Source organism: Fusarium poae, chromosome 2, assembly GCF_019609905.1.
Source record: "Fusarium poae strain DAOMC 252244 chromosome 2, whole genome shotgun sequence".
Taxonomy (NCBI): domain Eukaryota; kingdom Fungi; phylum Ascomycota; class Sordariomycetes; order Hypocreales; family Nectriaceae; genus Fusarium; species Fusarium poae.
In genome coordinates, this window is record NC_058400.1 from 4,828,713 (window position 1) to 4,848,950 (window position 20,238).

General features: G+C 47.2%; 8 protein-coding genes and 1 non-coding gene across 9 annotated transcripts; 3 read left to right on the forward strand and 6 right to left on the reverse strand.

The window, feature by feature from the left end:
- The first annotated feature begins 323 nt into the window (after window positions 1–323).
- On the forward strand, window positions 324–406 carry FPOAC1_005526. Its single transcript has one exon. It is a non-coding gene; the product is annotated as a tRNA-Lys (tRNA).
- A 163-nt stretch (window positions 407–569) lies between these two features.
- FPOAC1_005527 (uncharacterized protein) lies at window positions 570–983 on the reverse strand (the record flags this gene model as incomplete). Its single annotated transcript, XM_044850053.1, has 2 exons — window positions 570–813; window positions 889–983. The coding sequence occupies 2 exons, from the start codon at window positions 981–983 to the stop codon at window positions 570–572; spliced, it is 339 nt and encodes a 112-aa protein (XP_044708763.1).
- A 1,750-nt stretch (window positions 984–2,733) lies between these two features.
- On the forward strand, window positions 2,734–4,771 carry FPOAC1_005528 (uncharacterized protein; the record flags this gene model as incomplete). Its single annotated transcript, XM_044850054.1, has 4 exons — window positions 2,734–2,810; window positions 2,860–2,937; window positions 3,087–3,604; window positions 3,660–4,771. The coding sequence occupies 4 exons, from the start codon at window positions 2,734–2,736 to the stop codon at window positions 4,769–4,771; spliced, it is 1,785 nt and encodes a 594-aa protein (XP_044708764.1).
- Window positions 4,772–5,053: 282 nt separating this feature from the next.
- On the reverse strand, window positions 5,054–6,937 carry FPOAC1_005529 (uncharacterized protein; the record flags this gene model as incomplete). Its single annotated transcript, XM_044850055.1, has 1 exon — window positions 5,054–6,937. One exon carries the CDS (start codon window positions 6,935–6,937, stop codon window positions 5,054–5,056), a length of 1,884 nt encoding a protein of 627 aa, XP_044708765.1.
- Window positions 6,938–8,715: 1,778 nt separating this feature from the next.
- Window positions 8,716–11,479, forward strand: FPOAC1_005530 (uncharacterized protein; the record flags this gene model as incomplete). The annotated part of the gene is made up of 4 exons (XM_044850056.1): window positions 8,716–9,139; window positions 9,508–9,837; window positions 9,891–11,328; window positions 11,389–11,479. The coding sequence occupies 4 exons, from the start codon at window positions 8,716–8,718 to the stop codon at window positions 11,477–11,479; spliced, it is 2,283 nt and encodes a 760-aa protein (XP_044708766.1).
- Window positions 11,480–11,739: 260 nt separating this feature from the next.
- PRDX1 (Peroxiredoxin-1) lies at window positions 11,740–12,316 on the reverse strand (the record flags this gene model as incomplete). The annotated part of the gene is made up of 2 exons (XM_044850057.1): window positions 11,740–11,753; window positions 11,845–12,316. 2 exons carry the CDS (start codon window positions 12,314–12,316, stop codon window positions 11,740–11,742), a joined length of 486 nt encoding a protein of 161 aa, XP_044708767.1.
- A 73-nt stretch (window positions 12,317–12,389) lies between these two features.
- Window positions 12,390–14,733, reverse strand: FPOAC1_005532 (uncharacterized protein; the record flags this gene model as incomplete). Its single annotated transcript, XM_044850058.1, has 2 exons — window positions 12,390–12,535; window positions 13,437–14,733. The coding sequence occupies 2 exons, from the start codon at window positions 14,731–14,733 to the stop codon at window positions 12,390–12,392; spliced, it is 1,443 nt and encodes a 480-aa protein (XP_044708768.1).
- Window positions 14,734–15,644: 911 nt separating this feature from the next.
- Window positions 15,645–17,099, reverse strand: FPOAC1_005533 (uncharacterized protein; the record flags this gene model as incomplete). The annotated part of the gene is made up of 1 exon (XM_044850059.1): window positions 15,645–17,099. One exon carries the CDS (start codon window positions 17,097–17,099, stop codon window positions 15,645–15,647), a length of 1,455 nt encoding a protein of 484 aa, XP_044708769.1.
- A 1,278-nt stretch (window positions 17,100–18,377) lies between these two features.
- Window positions 18,378–19,166, reverse strand: FPOAC1_005534 (uncharacterized protein; the record flags this gene model as incomplete). The annotated part of the gene is made up of 1 exon (XM_044850060.1): window positions 18,378–19,166. One exon carries the CDS (start codon window positions 19,164–19,166, stop codon window positions 18,378–18,380), a length of 789 nt encoding a protein of 262 aa, XP_044708770.1.
- Window positions 19,167–20,238: the final 1,072 nt, after the last annotated feature.

Genomic DNA, 20,238 nt, shown 5'->3' on the forward strand with positions numbered 1-20,238 from the left:
GTCTTTGCGTCATTGTTTACCTTTCTGTGTTAGCTTCAGATCCAGCAACCATTGGTTAGAATGCATAGTAACCACGTGGGTTTGTTCAGTGTCAAGAATAACCGAGTGTCTGGACATTGGATGTTGCAGTGGTATGCTTCAAGATTTGTATCAGATACTCCCCGAAATATCTCCACCTAGTCAAATTGCGATGAGAAGCCACTAGATATGGTAGTCTTGGTCATTGTCGCTCCATTGTGACGAGTCGATACTCGACAGTTCATTGTTTGCGCTATCTGTGTATAGATCAAGATTTGACCTCAACTTTCAATCATCAGAGCCACGCCCGGTTAGCTCAATCGGTAGAGCGTGAGACTCTTACGAGTACGCGATCTCAAGGTTGCGGGTTCGACCCCCGCATCGGGCTGTTCCTATAAAGTACGATTGCAAACAAGCGAGGCACTTCTTTTTTTGCTATTCCTCGATATAAAACTTCAATAAACCTTTTACTTTGATGACGATAAAACTATGCATTGTAACGATCGTAATGTTGTTGGACCTTGTGTCATGATGCCCTCAACTAACTTCCCTTATGGCTGTTTACTCTGTGCCAAATCGTGGAGATCTGCCTCTTGACCAACTTTAAATCCCTTTTCATCCGACGCTGTAGTCTTCTTTTGCGCTCCGAGACTTCCTCTTGCTGTATCAGACTGCTTGAGGATATCATCAAGACTATCTGAAGTACCTCGCATACTATTCACCGCATCGATACTCTCTCCTATGTTGGCATCAACGACGCGCCCGCTGGTCTCTTTCGTTTCATCGATAATGTTCCTGGTCTATATTAGCGGCTCGAATCATCACAACAAGCAATCCAGCAGGATTGAACGTCGATTGGAAAGACTGTACTGTGCTTGTCCATGTTGGTTTGAGTCTAACGGGGTTTGCTCAACGGCACTAGAGTGGCCGCCAGGAGCGGGATCATTTGGTGCTGTTCCTGACATGTTTAAGCTAAGCTTTTTTACTGAAAAGTCAGGCAATATTGTGTTGGAAACAATGTCATCAAAGTTGGGCTCGGGATGATAATGTTGAAGTAACAATTCCAGCTGCTTCGCTCTATTCAATCGTCATACATAATCATCACCTCTACGTCATGGAGTATCACGTCAAGTTGAAGTCATTCTCGACCAATTGAATGCAAACCGTTCTTTCCGAGCCCTATCAAGGTGCTGTAGAATTGGTGATCTTCGATATGAGGAGAAAAGATTATTTGTGAGAAAAAGATCTGTTGCTTGCAGTTTATGTCTGTTCGACCCTGGACCCCGGTACCTGTTTTAGTGGTCTCAGTGCATTAATTAGCGGTCAAGATAAGACAGTGAACCAAAGAAGTAAACAACCCATAGAGCAGTTCACATTTGCTGCTACTTCTCAACTGAACTACTGTCTCTGCAAAATTGGAAAACAAAACAAAGAATGCTTTATCCAATATCTCGGAGTATTGCTTCCAAATGAGGCTAGATATCTCTGGGTCAATTACTGAAAAAAGACATCGGTTATAACGACGCAAGCCACGTCCGACCTAATCTGACCGCCATTATCCGTATTCCATATCGAGAAAAGCTTCAGTTGGTTTGTCCCTTACATTTGCTGGTAACTTCTCTGATTCGTTCCAGCATTTCAAAGTCAAAGCCCGTTGGTAGTGTCGGTGGATTCTTTTCCTTTTTATTTATCTGAACAATCGCGATTGCCAGTGAGGCAGCCAAGAGGGTCCAGACCGCGGACGTGCAGCAGATTATTGACATTGCCAAGGCACTATTTAGGGGATCTGAATCGCTAAATTCACTGTAAAGCCTTGATCGATAGTTGCAAACCGATAGGTAGGATAGCACACTGTAGCTGCTGCCAAAGTGGGAGCATTGGGTCGGATAATTGAGAGTTTATACTAGACAATAGTACTGTAATACAGTATCAAGGTTGTCTGTTGATAAGTTGAATTGTCCAAATTGTACCTGTAACACGCGGTCCATCACCTTATCCCAAGTGCCTCTATACTGATCCAAGCAAGCCTAAATGCGGGACCAATATTCATGCGTACCACGGCGCAGCTGAAGTCTTAGTAGTGTCTAAACATCGCCCAATCAAGCAAAGCCACTTCATGTTGACTACTCCCAACACCATTTCTGTTCTACTGAACCTGTCTCGCTTAGCCATCTTTCTCGGCGCTGCCGAAGACACTAAGGAGAAAATGTAAGCGTTAATCAGACCATGTCTGAATCAGCTAAGCTTATCTGAGTTTTGGTCACCGATGATGTGCTGGCCCAACGTTTACAGGCTGAGGCTCTGCAGTTGGTGCATATTTGCTATTCCCAAAGAGATCATATCTTGCATAAGGCTAGCCAAGTCATAACCCCATATCCGACACGCTGGTCGACAAATGCAAGCTGGACATTAGAATCTGGTTTAGCGAGAGAGAGCCAAGGTTGATTTGCTGTTCTATTTTGAAACCTCGTCGCTTCGTCTTTCTTAGCTGCTTTCGCTTGTTTATTCTCCTGAGCAACCTTGTGCTATCCTTGCATCCGTTTCTTTGCTTCTTTTTGTTATTATAAACCAGTCATCATTCCCCGGGGTCTGTGATCTGCATGATCTAATTTCCTCCCGTGAAACCATTAATTGTTATTCCCCTTCCTGCTATTCTTTAACTACGCAACTGCACTAGTGATACCGGCGTGTCAGTTAACAAGTCACGATACAAGCATGACTGTGGCCACTACATGTTCCAGAGGGGCCAGCGAAGACCCGCGATTCATTGACTACCCAAAGCCACACCAAGGGTCAGTGGCCATTTCAACAATTTTTGCAACAGCATTTAACGCACGACAGCCCAGAGACAACGATACGAAAGCGAAAACTCGATAATCCAGTATTGAGCGGCTCTATATTAGTCTTTGTCGCCTTCATGTAAGCTTCTTCTATCTCTGTGCTGCCTTGGACCCTGCTAACTTCGGAAGAATAAACTTAATACGCTTCATCCGCGAAATAGTTTGGCAAAATGCAGGGTTTGGATCTTTAAGAAACATTCGAGAGTCTTTGGAAGTTTATGAAGCAAGATACGACCCGGCAGTGATCCCATTACCAAACACCACCCCACGAGCAGACCTGGAGAGCCAGCAAGCAGTAACTCCTCCGGAGTCTGTCGTCGAAGAAGAAGCACCATCAGAAGCGCCATATTACTCAGTCACTGATTACAGAAAACTGTACCTATCTGGAAAGGTCACTCCCACAGATGTCGCCCACGCCTTGTTGCCGCTTATCCGTCGGGACACCAGCCCTGAGGGCAAACATTCCACAGCCTGGATCAGCATGAGAGTCGACCTTGTTCTAAAAACAGCCGAGGAATCAACCATCAGATATCGTGAGGGAAGACCTCTTGGTCCCCTTGATGGTGTACCTGCTGCCATCAAGGATGATTTTGATATGGACGGGTATGAGATGACAATGGGTTCCAAGAACAACTACGCTGGAAAGGCAGTCAGCACAGGGTCTATCACAAACTGGTGTGTGACAAAGCTTCAAGATGCGGGCGTGATTGTTTTGGGAAAGCTCAACATGCATGAGTTTGGAATGGGTAAGTAGCTGATTCCTACCCTTGTCTATCTAGAACGTGCTGACGTTATGTCAAGATACCACTGGTAACAATCCCTACCACGGCACACCGCTCAACCCTTTCAACTCGGGTTACTATGCAGGCGGAAGCTCCTCTGGTGCTGGGTACGCAGTTGGCGCAGGCTTGATCCCCATCGCCTTAGGTGGTGATGCTGGTGGCAGTATTCGAATTCCAGCTTCTTACTGCTCAGTCTTTGGTCTGAAGCCTACTCATGGACGTCTCTCTTCATTCCCGACGCCAAACCCTGCACCAACGTGTTGTGTTCAGGGACCTATAGCAGCAGACATGCACTCTCTCGCTACAGTCTACAATATCATCGCTGAACCTCATCCGACATCTCGCTTCCCCCGTCTTTACAGAGAGCCTTCAAGACCTTTGGCAAAGCTACTCGGTATCTACCAACCGTGGTTTGACCTTGCATCTCCAGGCATTCAAACCATTACCAAAAGAATGATCGATAAGCTCTGTACAGAGTACAACTACGAGATTGTCCCTATCAACATTCCATTTACAGAAGAAGGGCAGATCGCTCACGCCATGACTGTCTTGGCGGATGCAGCGTCCCTCCTCCCAGAATCAGCAAACACGACTGCAGCGAACAGACTTCTGCTTGCAATGGGCCGCACAACACCGGCAGGAGACTATGTATTGGCCCAAAAGCTTCGGAACCTATTAATGCAGCATCTTGCACATCTTTGGCAGATGCATCCCGGTATGATGATAATCACACCGACAACAGCCTGCGGTGGCGCGCCGATAAGACGAGGTGCGAGTGAGCTCAAGTATGGGCTAAGCGATGGAGATTTGACAATAGAGAGCATGACGTATGTTTGGCTGGCTAACTTCTGCGGCATGCCTTCTTTATCGATTCCTGCTGGTTTCGTTGTACCGGTGGGTCAAGATCGAGCAGGTGAAGAGGCTGATGAGAATACCACCGGCAAGGTTCCTGTTGGGTTGATGGCGACGGGTGAATGGTGTAGTGAGAAAGCCCTTCTGGAGTTTGGTGTGGAGGCTGAGGCTGTGGGAAGTGAGAAAAGGTGCAGGCCACCTATCTGGGAAGATATCCTGAGCCAAGCCAAGACTATTGCTCAGAGTCAAGAGAAGAATTACAGTTCGGATAGTGTCTAAGTTCCTCTTATAGGATGGAGTTAAGGAATACCCAAGGTTGGAAGGCATATTTAGAAGACATCTCACAGTGAGTAAAAAGTCTGTTTGTTTACATATATCACGAGACAATAGTTTGAGTGGTGAAATGTATTGACGTCGATTTGTAGTTTATTCATCCTAATTAAGACTATCCCAGGCCAAATAGGTCCAGATCATATTATTTTGGCTGTACTAATGTCTTTCTTTCTATGCACATCTAACATTCCCATCAATCCATGTAAACGCTCATTTTTGTTTATCTCACTACCACCTGCGAACAATCGCCCTTCGCCGGGGATATGTAGGCGCGACTGTCGCGTTCTTTACAGCAACTCCGCCTGAAGGCAGGAGAACTGGGATGTCGTCAGCTGCGGGGTGAGGAGGCGCCTCGGCGACCAGCTCTGGTGCAGCTGTGTACTTGGAAGATGGAGGATGCTTCATCGCCTCACCGATAGCCATCTCACCGCTGTGCTCTTCCATGACGGTGTGTTCTGGTGCTGTTGGGTGCTCTGCAGCTGGGACTTCAGCAGCTGGTGCTTCGTGAGTTGGTGCTTCAGCACCAGGATGTTGAGCCATGGTGGGAGGCGCTGCAGGTTCCTCGATCACGACGTGTTCAGGAGTGGCGGGTTCTTCGACAACAGGGTGCTCAGGTGCCGCTGGCTCTTCCACAACTGGGTGTTCAGGTGCTGCGGGCTCCTCAACGACAGGGTGCTCGGGAGCGGCGGGTTCCTCAACGACTGGATGTTCAGGCGCTGCAGGCTCTTCAACCACTGGGTGTTCAGGAGCGGCGGGTTCTTCGGCAACAGGGTGCTCAGGAGCCGCAGGTTCTTCGACAGGCTGCTCGGGAGCAACTGGCATCTCGGCAATAGCAGTCTCATGACTAGGTGGCATTGGTGTAATGGCTGTCGTGATAGTGGCTGGCTCCTCCACCACAGGGTGTTCAGCAGGTGGTTGAGCCGGATGCTCGGCGGGAGGCTCAACGACTGGATGCTCAGCTGGTGGTTCGGCAACTGGGTGGTGTGTAGGGGCAGGTGCAACGGGAAGGGCAGGTGCCTGTTCAGTAACTGTATGGATGACAGTGACATGGACGGGCTTCTCGACCTCGACGGTATGAACAACCTCGACAGGCTGTTCAACTTCAACTGTGTGGACAACCTCGACTGGCTGCTCGACGGTCTGTGTATGAATGACTTCGACAGGGACCTCGACAACTTGAGTGTGGACCAACGTTACAGGCACTTCAACTGGCTTCTCAACTGGCACCTCAACAACTTGAGTGTGGACCAGCGTGACGGGCACCTCGACTGGCTTCTCGACTGGTACCTCGACGACCGATGTATGGACGACGGTGTTCTCCACGACAGAAGTTTGGACAACGGTGACAGGCCTCTCGACTTCGTGGACAGAAGTTTCGATAACTGTAACGGGTCTATCAACTTCCACCTCAACTACAGCGGTGTGGATGAGAGTAACTGGCTGCTCAACGGTCTGGTGAACGACTGAGGTTTCGGTAACCATAACTTGCTTCTCAACCTCAACAACTGAAGTGTGTACCAGAGTCACGGGCTGTTCAATGGTCTGGTGGACAGTCTCGACAACAGTAACAGGCTTCTCGACCTCGACCTCGACGACTGCTGTATGGACGAGAGTAACGGGCTGCTCGATTGTTTCGTGAACGACGGAAGTCTCAGTAACCATGACTTCCTTCTCAACCTCGACGACTGAAGTGTGTACCAGTGTTACGGGCTGTTCAATAGTCTCGTGGACAGTCTCAACCACTGTGACAGGCTTCTCGACCTCGACTTCGACGACTGATGTAACCAAATGCTCGACAGGAACCGTGACATGCTGGACCTCTGTCACAGTAGCGTGTTGGATCTCTGTCACTACTGCATGTTCTGTGACGGTCACATGAACTGTCTCATGAACTGTCTCGGCGGGTAAATGTACTGTCTCTGTCTCGTGGACCGTCTCGGCAGGTAAGTGAACAGTCTCCGTCTCGTGAACTGTCTCAGCAGGTAGATGCACTGTCTCGGTGACGGGCTCGCAGACTGCTTCGGCAGGTGGTGGGTTCCTTCGAAAGAAAGGTGGTGAGGCCGCCGCCAGGCCAGCCAAGGTCGACACGGAAAGGAATGTTGAAAGAAGCATGGCCCTTAAAGCGGAAGGTCGACGTAGTCGCAAGGGATGGACGGATTAGGAAATGAAGTTTGCGATACCAGCTCGCGTGGTAGAAAAGATAAAAAAGGAGAGACAAATTAACGACTGTAATTAAGAAGATTATTGAGAACTGAATGAATGATACACACACCAGGCGAGTATGAAAGAAAGAGGAAGAAAGGGGAAGGAGGATGAAAGGGAAGTCACAGGCTAAAAGCGAGGAATAAGAAGATGTTTAATCTTTCCCATTTCGGGTCATGATGTTTTGTTGCATGGGGGGTTCACGATGTGACTGTTTTGACTATGAGACGTGGCTGCGGACCGGCTACTGTAATCCGTGTCTAGCTTGTGCTTGTCGTTGATAATATGGCATGATTCATCCAGTCTCATCCCAGCTTTGACCGTCCAGCTCCTCAGTGACGAAGCTCTAGCTGAGCTCGGAAAGAGCTCGTGCCGCAAGCAAGGGAGTAGGCCTCAAGGGGCTCAGACAGAGATGAAGATGTGTGTTTGGAGGAGGGTCTTGGCGATTGGTATCTATCGTCTCGGCAGTGATTCAACCAAGAGAACAACCCCTGCGATTCCACTTGGACCCTACTCTTATCAAGCTTATCTACAGCTTTAAGCTTATGGTTGTTAACATTAACCTTGAAACTTGGGCCTCCATATCGGGTCTAGATGGCTTGGCGAACCCCTGGCCGCAGCGGAAGACCAAGGTCCCGGCCAAAGCGACCCCGTTTCTTCGTTTCAGCCTTGGGAACATTTTTCTTGGTCAAGACAAAATTCCTGATATCTATACGAGAGTCTCTTTCTCTTACTTAAAGACTCTTTTCACCAGCGTTTGGGAACAGCTGTCATGTTTCATCGCTGACGGTCCTGTAACGGGAACGTGGACTTTCCGCCAAGCTGTCCTCACTTTACGAGAAGAGTTTGAGATTGATTAAATAGTGGCTCAGGCGCCTCAATTGTTTTCTCTTTCTCGGTATCAAGCCACAATCTTATATCCACTCATCTCCATCAGTCGAAACTGTTGAAGATTCGATTCTCTATCGCTACGGCAATCATTGATGCCAAGGTGATACTCGTAAATGTTTAATTGGAAAGGAACAGTTCTTTGTAGGGTTACGTAATTGCGAGGCAGATTTTACGAGGACAAGGCATTATTTTACTTTATACGTACGTATTGCTTTGACTCGCAACCAAGACTACATTTCTTCTCATGTTCATGCACGCCACAAATATTCTTAACCCCGGGTTCTAAGAGCTGGGGTTGACTTGGATAGTGGAGTTGGAGCTGAAACATGTCCACAAACCTTGGTCAGCACTCAATGCCAGGGGAGTTACCAGTTTCTGCATAGGTACCTAGGGTAAGCGAAGTTTATGAAGAATCTTTTCAAGGTGAAATGGTTGACCAAAGATGGTTACAAGAAAAGCTCACGTGCTGTGAATCTAGCATTGGCATCGTCAATCGATTGACGATCTCTATTGTAGGGTAGTCTCAGCCCAATTCTAGGAAACATTACTGTTGTTCATTTGTAAATTCCGACCAAGAAACTAAACTAAATTCACGAAAAAAGACTAAAACAAACCTTCATAGATCAACGCTTAATAACAATGACGTAGTATTGGTAATATGACGCCCTCCGCAATCAACATAACGTGAGATGACGCCCTCGAGTATTGGTTGTATAAAAAAAACAAATGCCTCAAGAATCCCAAATTCATATCGTGCTCTCGTCGCCGTACCTTTGATTGCATTCACGAAATAAACAATGGATCTCGTTTCTTCAGTTACGTCTACTCAGCCTACTTCTTTCTTAGGAAAGGTAGTAGAAATCTGCATTGTCTCTTCGGACTGCAAAAAGACAATTTCAGAACTCACCAAACTCGGCATCGGCCCATTCCGTGTCTTTGAGTTCAATGCAAACACTGTGTCTAATCGTTATTTCCGCGGCCAATCCGCAGAGTTCGAACTGCTAGTCGCCTTTGCAGATACAGGAGACATGGTATGGGAGATCATGCAGCCTGTTTCTGGGCCGTCAATCATGCAAGAGTTCCTCGACAGAGGCGGACAAGGGATTCACCATGTGGCTTTTGATTGCAACCATGTTCCACAACAGCAACGCAAGGAAGAATTCAAAAGACGTGGGTTTGAGGTTCTGCAGTCGGGTGTATGGCATGGAAAGAAGGGAACTTGTGAATTTGTGTTTTACGATACTGAAGGAGCTATAGGGACATGCTTTGAGTCGTATAACTTTTCGGATGATTGGGAGGAACCAGATGAGGCGGTCAATGGTGTTTGATGCCAGCTGGCTAGCAAGGAATAAAGTATCTGGCCGCGTTCTATTCATTCGGCCAAAATCTATCTGTTAGGCATCATATCCACTTGCGGGCCTGGACTAGGCATCACGTCTGACCTGCATAGAGGCCTCTAGTGGCTATGCTTTCCACTGCCACAATCCTTCCAAAGAACTTGTTTAGAAAAAAGAGAGACATCCCGTATCATGTTCTCATAACTGTTCAGCCAGTCATTGTAACCATGAGTGCTTATACATACAAACCAGTCTCCAAATCCGAGATCCGTCTTGTCACTTTCAAGATAAGCGGATCAGAAGGACAACAGCTCGAAGCCAGTATCGATAACGTAGCACTCGATCCAGAGAACCCTACCACATATACAGCATTATCATACTGTTGGGGAAATGCGGTCGAGCGAATCGAGGTCCCCTGCGACGGGGAGATGCTCAGCATCACGAGAACCCTTCACGAAGCGTTGATCGAGATCATCAAGTCGCGTCAGAATGAGCCTTTGTGGATTGATCAAATCTGCATCAACCAGGAGGATATCGCTGAAAAGTCTGAGCAAGTCTCCAAGATGAATGTGATTTATGACAGTGAGTGTGTCCTTATCGGATGAGCGAGCATACATCCAGCTAACTCTCGACAGAAGCAGAAACAGTCATCGCTTGGCTAGGTCCAGCAGTGCACAACACTGAACTGGCCATCGACTTTGTTAAAAAGGTTGGTGATGTAGCACTTCCCACAGCAACAAACATGTTTCGCTGGGATAGTTACGGCGACGAACACGAAGAGACTAAGCTTGAGCGCACTGAGGCATTGACCACTGAACAATCCCGAGATTTGGGCATCCCTTTTGATGATGATGAGTCCTGGACTGCTTTCGTCGACTTCTTCGACAGACCATGGTACCAGCGTATGTGGACCGTCCAAGAGATCATTCAAGCTCGCAAGGCAATTGTGCTTTGTGGATCACATAGTATCCCCTGGGAGCACGTCAGCGCCGCTGCTAGATGGTACTGCTACAAGGCTGGTGCCATTCATGAGGACCACCAACGAGAGGTACACGGGGCAAGTCTGGTGGCGCGAATGTCGACTATCGCATGGCGTATGAGAGGAGGTAGCGAGTATCATCCCAGTTTGTTTCATCGATCTGCACGACCGACATGTAGATGGGGCTTGCGCGATCTTCTCGAAAACCTACGACCTCGTCTCGCGACGGACCCTCGAGACAAGGTATTTGCGTTGTTAGGTATTAGCGAAGTTGATCGCGCGTTCTGGCGTAACAAAGGTATGGCAGTTGACTACTCCATGTCACTCGTGGATGTCTTTACACAGGCGACCGACGAAATCATCAAGTCAGACCCAACGTCAGACCTCAATGTCATTTGGTCTGCACGACAGAGGAACGATGAGGCTGAGTGGCCTAGTTGGGTTCCTGACTGGAGACTTGACACAGGGACAGGATGCGCATGGGGTATCGGTGCACCCTTGAAAACGGAGGGCAACCCGAATGGGAAACACGTCTATATCCCTACAACAGAGCCTCGCTCGTTGGCTGTAAAAGGTAAAGTTATTGGTCGCGTCACGTACAAGAACCAGTATAGACATTTCGGTGAACTCTTCCAAGAAAGTCATCTTCGGGAAGTCTATAACGCCTGCATGGAACGGTTATCTGCTTATCCAACGGGTGAAGACGTTGAGACGGCGTTCGGACTCACGTTGATCGGCGGCCTCCCGTTTCCCGCAGGTCTACAGAAAAAAGGAACATCGTTGAAGACATATACAGCAAAGTACATGCAATTCTACGATAACACGCAAATGCCTATGGGAACCCCTGAAGAAAAAGCAAAGCGAGATAAAGCGCTCGAGGAAACATATAAAGTCGGGCTAAACATGTCGTGGTTGCAAGAAGTCTTGGGAGCGTATTGCGAGCGACGATTTATCGTTACCGACAGTGGACACATGGGGCTGGCGCATCACCAAGTCTTGGAAGGGGACGTTATTGCTGTGGTGATGGGACTCCAATGGCCGTGCGTTTTGCGACCCAAGAGCGAAAGGCACGATGATGGGTACGAGTTTATTGGGTAAGTGAAACGTGACAAGACAAGAGAGATTGCTACAAGGGTACTAATTTGTTTTGACAGGGACGCGTATTGTCACGGTGTCATGAATGGGGAAGCCATGGAGGACATGATGACTGGAAGCGACAAAGGGCAGGTCTTTACTCTCAAGTAGTAGAGTCGTCAACAAATGTCTATAGTCTATGTATAGTCTAGTTCTATTTTCATCGCATGCCATTCAAGGCGACCACTGCACTCGATACAAGCGGTATGTATTGTGGTATTTTTTTGTGTTTCGTCTCCGGTTCGTACATGTTCGTCAATCGCGTGTTGGGTCGTCCGTCATGCTAAGCCAGTAGCTGTGCTGTGGTGTGCTCTCGTTTACTGAGAGCGGGTGTTGATGGGAATTCGGGTTTCATTGGAGGTATCTAACATCTATGCCTTAGCTCCTGTAATAATACAAATCTTAGTCAAACATATTCTTGTTGTCAAGTCCCAGCTCTTAATCAGTCCTGGGTCGCTTGCGGGACTCGGACTCACCATTCTCTCCCTGGGCGGAAAAGTACTCGAGGCTGCCCTTGGGGTCGGCCTTCATGGTCTTTCCGCCCTCCTGCCAGCCAGCAGGGCACACCTCGCCGTACTCGTCGGTGAACTGGAAGGCCTTGACGAGACGGATGGTCTCCTCGACGTCACGGCCGACGGGAAGGTCGTTGACGGTGATCTGGCGGAGGACACCCTTGGGGTCGATGATGAAGAGACCGCGAAGAGCGATACCCTCGTCCTCAATCAGGACACCGTAGTTGCGAGAGATCTTGGTGGACTTGTCGGCGATGAGGGGGAGCTCCAGGTCGGGACCGAGACCACCCTGCTTGCGAGGCTTCTCAACCCAGGCAAGATGGGTGAAGTGGGAGTCGGTGGAGACACCGAGAACAGTGGTGTTGATCTCCTTGAAGCGGTCGAGGGCGTTGTTGTACTGGATGATCTCGGTAGGGCAGACGAAGGTGAAGTCCATGGGGTAGAAGAGGAGGACGACCCTGTAGGAGACAAGTTAGCAATGAGGCAGACCATCAGGGTGTTTGGAGTGTCTACCATTGTCCCTTGAAGTCAGAGAGCTTAATGTCCCTGAACTCGCCTCCGGGGAAGAGGGTAGTGGCAGTGAACTCGGGCGCAGGGCGCTGAACGAAAGCTTGAGACATTGTGATGGTGTTTGTTTGGGTTGTTGGGATAGAATCTGAGGAGAGAAAAGAAGAAGAGAAAGAAACAGGAGAGAAGCTTCGATGGACGCGATTAAGAAGGCTCTGGAAAAAAGCAAAGTCGGTGGAGCTTCATCAGGGGTCTTGCCTCTGTTGATTCTTGTTGCCCGTGGAAGGAGGTGGAAGGGTGGAAATCATTCAATTTTAGCGCGGTTGAGATAACGATGGCCTCTCTCTCCTGCGCCGATAAGGGATAACGCGTACAGTACAGTACAGAGTAGCTGACAGTCAGTCAACCGTTACCGCTATGAGTTGCCTGTTTCAACATTTTAGGTAATTAGCGTTGGCGATAAAGTAAAAGGTCAATTGTTGGATTGGCGGTGACGCAAATGTGGACTTTTTTTTATTTATTTTTATTTTGTTTTGCCATGTTGTCATGTCATGGTCAATGCCGCATTCGCCGCCCACTAAATCACCCACTAAAGGCAGCTAAAAGGGTACCTGCAATACAGTGCATTACAGCGTGAAAACACGTGCTAAGCTGAAAACCTTGATCCTTGTCCACTTTCTTTCGGCATCTGAAAATTGATTCCAAATTGTAGTCTTTGATTGTCCAATCAATTGTCTCTACTCTTTTACTTCCGGCTTCGGACCTTTTCGGTTCGGAATACCGATATTCGCTCTTTGATCTTATCAGCGGCGACATCACACCATCTTTCTCAACATGATGATGATGTAGGTACTGACAGTAGTAGATTGATAAGAATCTGTCCATATTAATAATCTAGTGTCTATCTCCTGATGTCCCATTTTGCGTCCCTCTTTTTGCCAGCGCATCAGCCTCCCTGATTATCTCCGACATGTCATCAAGCGCTAACTGCGGACTCAATGCACAAATTCTCAAGGCCACTTTTCCTTTAACCTTTGTAGTCAAAATACCAGCCATGTTGCTTGAGATCAGGCTTTTTGATACTCCAGTATTGATCACCTCCAATTCGTCTTCTGCCAAACCCTTTCGTGCATATCGAAATGTCACAACTCCCAAACTTGCTGAGCTGACAATCTCCCAATCATTCAACTTGCGCAATTCTTCTTCTGCTCTCTCTGCCAGATCAAACCCATGATCAATCATCTTTCCTAGCCTCTCCACGCCAAGAACCCGCAGTGTGAACCACAGCTTCATTGCCCGCGATGCAGGACGTGTGAGCTCCATACTATAATTCCAAAAGTTAGGAATCTCCTCATCTTCTATCGCAACACCGTCGCGTAGATAATCGCCCTCATTAGCAAAGCTTCGCACCAGGTTGGCCTTGTCCTTGACCAACAGCAATCCACAACTGTAGGTTTGAAAGAGCCACTTGTGCGCGTCCCATGACATACTGTCGGCGTACTTGAGACCATCTACCGCTTCGTGACGTGTAGTCGAGAGAGTCGCTGAGGCGCCGTATGCACCATCTACATGCAGCCAAAGTTGCTCCCTTTTGCATATCTCCGAGATCTGCTCCAACGGGTCGATGGCGCCAGTGTTTGTTGTTCCGCAAGTCCCAACCACTAAAAAAGGCACAAGACCTGAGTTTCGGTCCTCGTGTATCGTCTTCTCCAAAAGGTTTGTATTGAATTTGAAGGACTCGCCGGCAGGCAAGATTCGGATCTGCCCTTTATCGAAACCGAGTAAACGCAGGGCTTTGGCGACAGAATAATGAGTCTGGTCCGAAAGATAAACGACACCCTTGTGTGATTCACCATGTGGCACAAAGCGGTCCCGAGCGAGTACAATACCCATCAAGTTCGCCATTGAACCACCGGAAACACAAATACCGCCAGCAGTTGAGGGGAAACCGACTTGTGAAGCCAGCCACTCGATCAAAGTCTTCTCAATCACCACTGGACCCGAGGCCTGCAACTTTGAAGCGCCCAGCGCATTGAAAGCGCTTGCTACAATATCTCCCAGCCATGCGATTGGTGATGTAGGCGAAGGGATGAAGCCCATGAAACGAGGATGATTGACGCGCATGCGGTGGTCGAATGCCGCAAAAGCCTCATCGAGGACTTGGTCGATCGAGTGAGCTGCACCAGGGGTGCCTATCTTTTTGAGGTAGGGGACATCTTTTGGTTCTGCAACTTTGATAATTGGGTCGTCTTTTACGTCTTGGGTTGTTGAACCAAGACGGTGGATGATGGATTGGATGGCTGTGCAGACAGCTTCAAGCTCATCTGGTTGGTGAAGTGAGTCCATGATGATTGTGGTGTGAACCGCTGTAGATGTGTCGAATTTCTCTGGTGTCAATGATTGCGCATTTGTGATACTTATATCATTCAAAGTTTCCATTTTATGTCTCAAAACGCCACCGTTGTATAACACGGCATTGTTACTATAACGGCGAATGCATCCCCGTTTGTGGACTTTGATTCGTCTTACACGACATGTCATCAGTACGCCTTTCGAAAAGAATGTAAATCCGTCAGAAATAAAGGGACTATGCAGCTGTCCTCAGCTATGATAGGCTGATCAACTGGGGCAATTCTTGCATAGGTCCATCTTGTCAGCGCGCCCTTGGTGATTGTTTACCGCATTGGGTAATTTTGCGAGAGGAACCAATTTCTGACACGGGGTGAGACTCTTGATAAGCTGGACTACATGCATGCAATTGAAACATCGCGAATGGTGGCAACGAAAATTCTTGCAAATCGGTAGTACAATGTGACACAGTACAATGAACATGTTGCACCGACATTTGCCTAAAATTCACTCTTGCAGTAATAACAATTCCACTTTGTTAGGTATAAACGCGTGGGAACAGTTGTCGATATCTAAGGGTTCGGGCTATTCGACCAAGTGCAGTTAGAGATATGGTTGATTAACTACCTAGATGTTGGTATCCATTGAACAAGTTTAAGGTATATACTTAAGCTCTATCACACTATCTTCGGACACAACAAGCTGACAGTCATCAAACGAAAACACCAGAAGATAGCTTTGTGATATAGAAAAAATGGGTTGTATTTTATCTCGGATTTATGCGCTCTATAGTCTATATGTGCTCTGAATAAGAAACTTGGAATGAAGAAACAAAACACAGTACTTTTCTCCCAATTACCAAACACATCATCATTCATATCATTCCCTTAAACACTATCGCGAAAGTGTCAAATTGCCCCTGGCAAAATCTCAGTAATGTTACTCTTGGCCAACTCCTTGCTTGCATCCAGAACCTCCACCATACGCCCTCTGGCCTTTGCATTCTTCTCATCACTCAAGTCAGCTCGCCCCATATGCTCCAATGTCACACAAATCACCGACTCCATTAGTCTTTGTGCCAGCTCCCCAGCGTAACCCTGTTCATAGAACGCTGGCGTTTCATTGACCTCCAGTAGCCATACCGTCCCCTTTGTGTTGATAAGATAGTCAATGGCAAAGAGCTCATAGCACTTATCCAAGGGTGTGAACTTGTCCGCCATGGTGTGAGCGGCTGCGCGTAGAAGTTCTCCCGATATCTGACATGCTTGGTCAAAGACACTCTTCTTCCAATCACCAGGCAGTAAGTCGTCGTCCATCTTCCAGAAATCTCTCATCGACTCTTTACTTATGAACTCTTCTTCGTTCTGCAGTGCAGTGTTGGTAAGAGAGGATTTGAGGCTGGGGTTCTTCCATGGCGGCTCATAGTCGTCGAGGGCTAACAGGGTGAGCATTTCATCGAAAACGTGTACTTTGAGTCGGCCAACTGAAAGCACATATGCACGCACATGCCATTTCCGACCGTCGACTGGGGGAATAGAAACAATGTACTGCTGAGCGACAAACTCTCTCAAAAGAGCCGATGGAATTCTTTCGTTCTCACCGATAACAATATTTTGTATCTTTTCTGCATCGCTCATGACATTTTTCTCTGAAGCATTGATGGAGAGTTTCCCGCTTGCTGTAATCAGGGCGTCCAACGAGTTGAGACCTGGAGTTGAAAGGCTAGGTTTGAAACCATCCGAGTCCGAGTCGCTTTCATCTTTGGACTTGGTGACTTCGACTTCGACCTCAACTTCTTCTTCTGTATCCTCCTCCTCCTCCTCCTCAGAGATATCGGCAGCGAGCTCAAGATTGTCAGCTAGCTCATCGATTGTACTGAATATCCGAATTCCATGACCGCAGTCAATCATTGCAGGCTTCAGGATCCACCAATCTCGTTCCGAAGCATCTTTTGCTTCGTTATCTTCCAACGAGTAAAGCAAAGTCAAGTCGTCGGCCGCCGCCAACGCATCTTCGACATACTCGCTATAGTCCAGCGACAACTTGACAGTAGCTGGACTGTGTCCTTTGAGGATGCTTTCTGGTCTCTTGGTGACCCAATAGTCTACCACACTAGCCATGTGGTCCTTTCTTGCGAGCGCATCGCTGTTGGGGTACGCGTTGAGTAGACCATGTTTGGCCCTATTCAGCACAGCAAAGTGATGGTTGAGCTCCCAGCCGTTGAGAAGCTGAAACACTGTGTCGGCATCTTCAGGGATCTTGGAGTGGTCTTCGTAGCATGTGGCGTCTTTCACGTGCCGTTTGATGCATGTCTCAATGTGCTGGTCGAGCCAGGGATTGGCGCTGTGAACGTATACGTGCATGTTTGACTTGGCTTGGTGGAGTCGATTATCGAGTGATGTAGCCTTCTTCTGGAGGGAGTGAAGCCTGACGGGGAATTGGTAGACGAGTGAGTCTCGATTCCATGTGATCGACAATAGTATTACGAGAAGCTATCATCAAGTACGTACTTGACTGACAAAAAGGTAATGTCTGCAATGCCAAGTTGTGAGTGACAGCGCGACTCTTTTAAAGGCTGTAAAACAATAGAGAAATAAAATATTTTTCTCTATTAGCCAAGACATTATTGAATAGAAATTATCAACAGAATCCACAAGATGTATAATTTTGTGAATTCTATTGGACATTTCGGTCGCCAAACGTAAGTAGGATCATGAAGTTCATGATATTGCTCAAAATGCATGATCAGCCATAGCACTCACCGTTTTCTGTCAGGGGTCATGCCAGGGCTCCAATTGTTGGATCGATGATCGCTCGGACCTCATGGTCAATGTTACGGAAGGCCACAGGGGGCAGTGTCCCAAAAGTGCGGATGCGATGTTTTTTCTGTTAGGTTGACGCCGATGTCAGGATAACTTCATGGTTTAAATGCATAATTATCCTAATTAGGACTAGTCTGCTGACTAATCAAAGAATATGCATTTAAACAGAAGGTCTTTACAGCGCATTCAGCAGCTATAGCACTATTAATTACAGCGCACTTAGCACTATTAATTATAGCGCATTCAGCAGCTATAGCACTATCAATTACAGCGCACTTAGCACTATTAATTACAGCGCACTTAGCACTATTAATTATAGCGCACTTAGCACTATCAATTACAGCGCACTTAGCACTATTAATTATAGCGCACTTAGCACTATTAATTACAGCGCATTCAGCAGCTACAGCGCTATCAATTATAGACCTTATAGTAGGTATATTCTTTAAACGGGTCTGTACGGGAGGTGTGATTGCATTGATTTTTGCCGTCACGTGACTTATGACGCACTTTTGGGACACTGCCCCCTGTGGCCTTCCGTAAATGTTCATTCCGCTACCAAAATTGTGCCAATGGAATTTTCCGGTCGCGAGTCGTGTATCAGGTTTATAATGGATGTAGTGGTTTGCAGCATGACTGGGGGCATAACAGAAACAACAGTGCTTTAATCCACGGCAACAGCCCCGAAACAAAATCTCATTGACGATCTAGATAAAAAACATAAGAATTGTCGCATTGATGTTAGAAAAAAGTAAATGGGTATCCGTGCCCAATGTCGCTCAATATGTGCCAAGAGATATTTCAACCCGGCCAGGCGTATCAAGCCTCACCTTTTGCTGTCACGAAAGCAACTCCTATCCCCAAACGAGCCTCGTCCTCCAATCCTCTAGGATATTTTCGTCGTAGCGTTGGGTAGTAGTCATCAAACGGTTTCTGCATGTGTAACAATGCTGAATGATAACTATCGAGAGAATTTTGTCGGTTGTGCCCAATATGACGCTTTCCTAACGCTTTAATGCTGTCCGTATCTTCGTTTTGTGTTTTGCTGTCGTCTGTTGCGGCGATGGTGGTGTCATCAGACATTCGAGGACTACTGATAATTATGAGAGGTTCTGACTTCTGATGCCGCTTGTGTTTGGTAGGCCGTTTCTTCCAGCTGTGCATGGCCTGCTTTCGATATAACTCGGCTACTTCTGGTCGGAAAGGAAGTTGTGAGAGCCAGCTGTGGACCTTTTGTTGAACCGTCTCTCTAACAATGTCTTGTGGCCTCAAACTCTTATCGTAAGCTTTTATTTGTTTGTATTCTCGTGCAGACGCGAAGATGAAGGAAGCCGAGGAAGTTGAAGAAGTGTCGCTTCTTGTTGAGTCAAAGCATGTGGAACTTGGTAATGCTGGCAGAGGGGGCAGTGGTTTGCTGTCGTAGTAGTATTCTTTTGCTGGTTTGTGACAGTTGAAAGGATCGAGATCCAAGCTCAGCTCGTCGAGGGCGGCGAATATGTCTGAGATGTCTTGTTCAACACGCCATGTAAAATTGTTGCGTCGAACTCTTGAAGGTTTTGTTACTCCCTCAACATAAAATGTTGGAACAATACTGCTGGTAGTAGACATTTTGAGGTTGAAACACTGAGTATATTGGGTGAAAGAAACTTGGGAAGTCACACAAACAAATACTTTCAACTTTGCTGTATAAGAGAAACAAGAATATACAAGAAACAAGGCCTTTCTAAATGACGACCATTAACGTCACGTTCATATCTGTCAGACCTAGTGCGTCAAACGATTTTGGTCATTGATCAGTGAATGGCCCGGACCTCGTCTCAGGTTGATGAACTAAACGTACTTGTGATGATGAGAAACAGGGAACATTATGTCCAAGCTCACCGTTGTTTTACCGGCGGGATTTATTTCGAAACCGCTTTATTTGCCAATCAAGACAAAGTAGAATGAAGCTTTGTGTTTGAAAAGGTTAAGCTTAGAAGCGGTATTGCAGGAAAGTTATCCGAGAAGTAGTAGGCTTAGCCATTTCCATCGCCTCTCTTTTCAGGTACTGCATCTCTTAGTGTCATGGATAAAGTTGCAAGAAAAGTTTCTTGCATGGAACTAAGTCAGATCGATAAGATCCGATTCAAGGTTATCTCGTTGTTGAACTTATTGCGGAAGGTAGTTTCCTAGGATGTCATGGAACAGGGTTTAAATATTTATACAACCGGCACGAACTGAATTACCTATATCAGGATAGATAATTTTAGAGTTAGGAAACCCTAGGATCAGCCCCTCAACTTCTTCTCACATGTCAAATCATAAATATTGATTCCCTTCGCATCATCATAGTCATTGTCAGATCCCAAATGTGATCGGCCCTTTTTCAAGCCAAAGGTCCATAATATTGTTGCCAACAAATACCTCGATCTCTTATCATCAGTTTTTGATACAGTCTCCATTAATACGACAGGATTAATCGACGTCACCGGAAGGATTTCTCCATCGCTGTAACCACATTCGGCTCCTCAACCGAATTGCCAATCGGCAACCAGTGATTTTCCCTATCGATAAGCAAATGCATGGCTGCGGCCCAACTTGACCTTGTTCCTCTTAGAGCCCATCCTCACATGCAATGTTTCCGAGAGCTACACCAAAAGTTCCAACCTCCTCAAAGTATGACAAGGACCAGCCTTACATA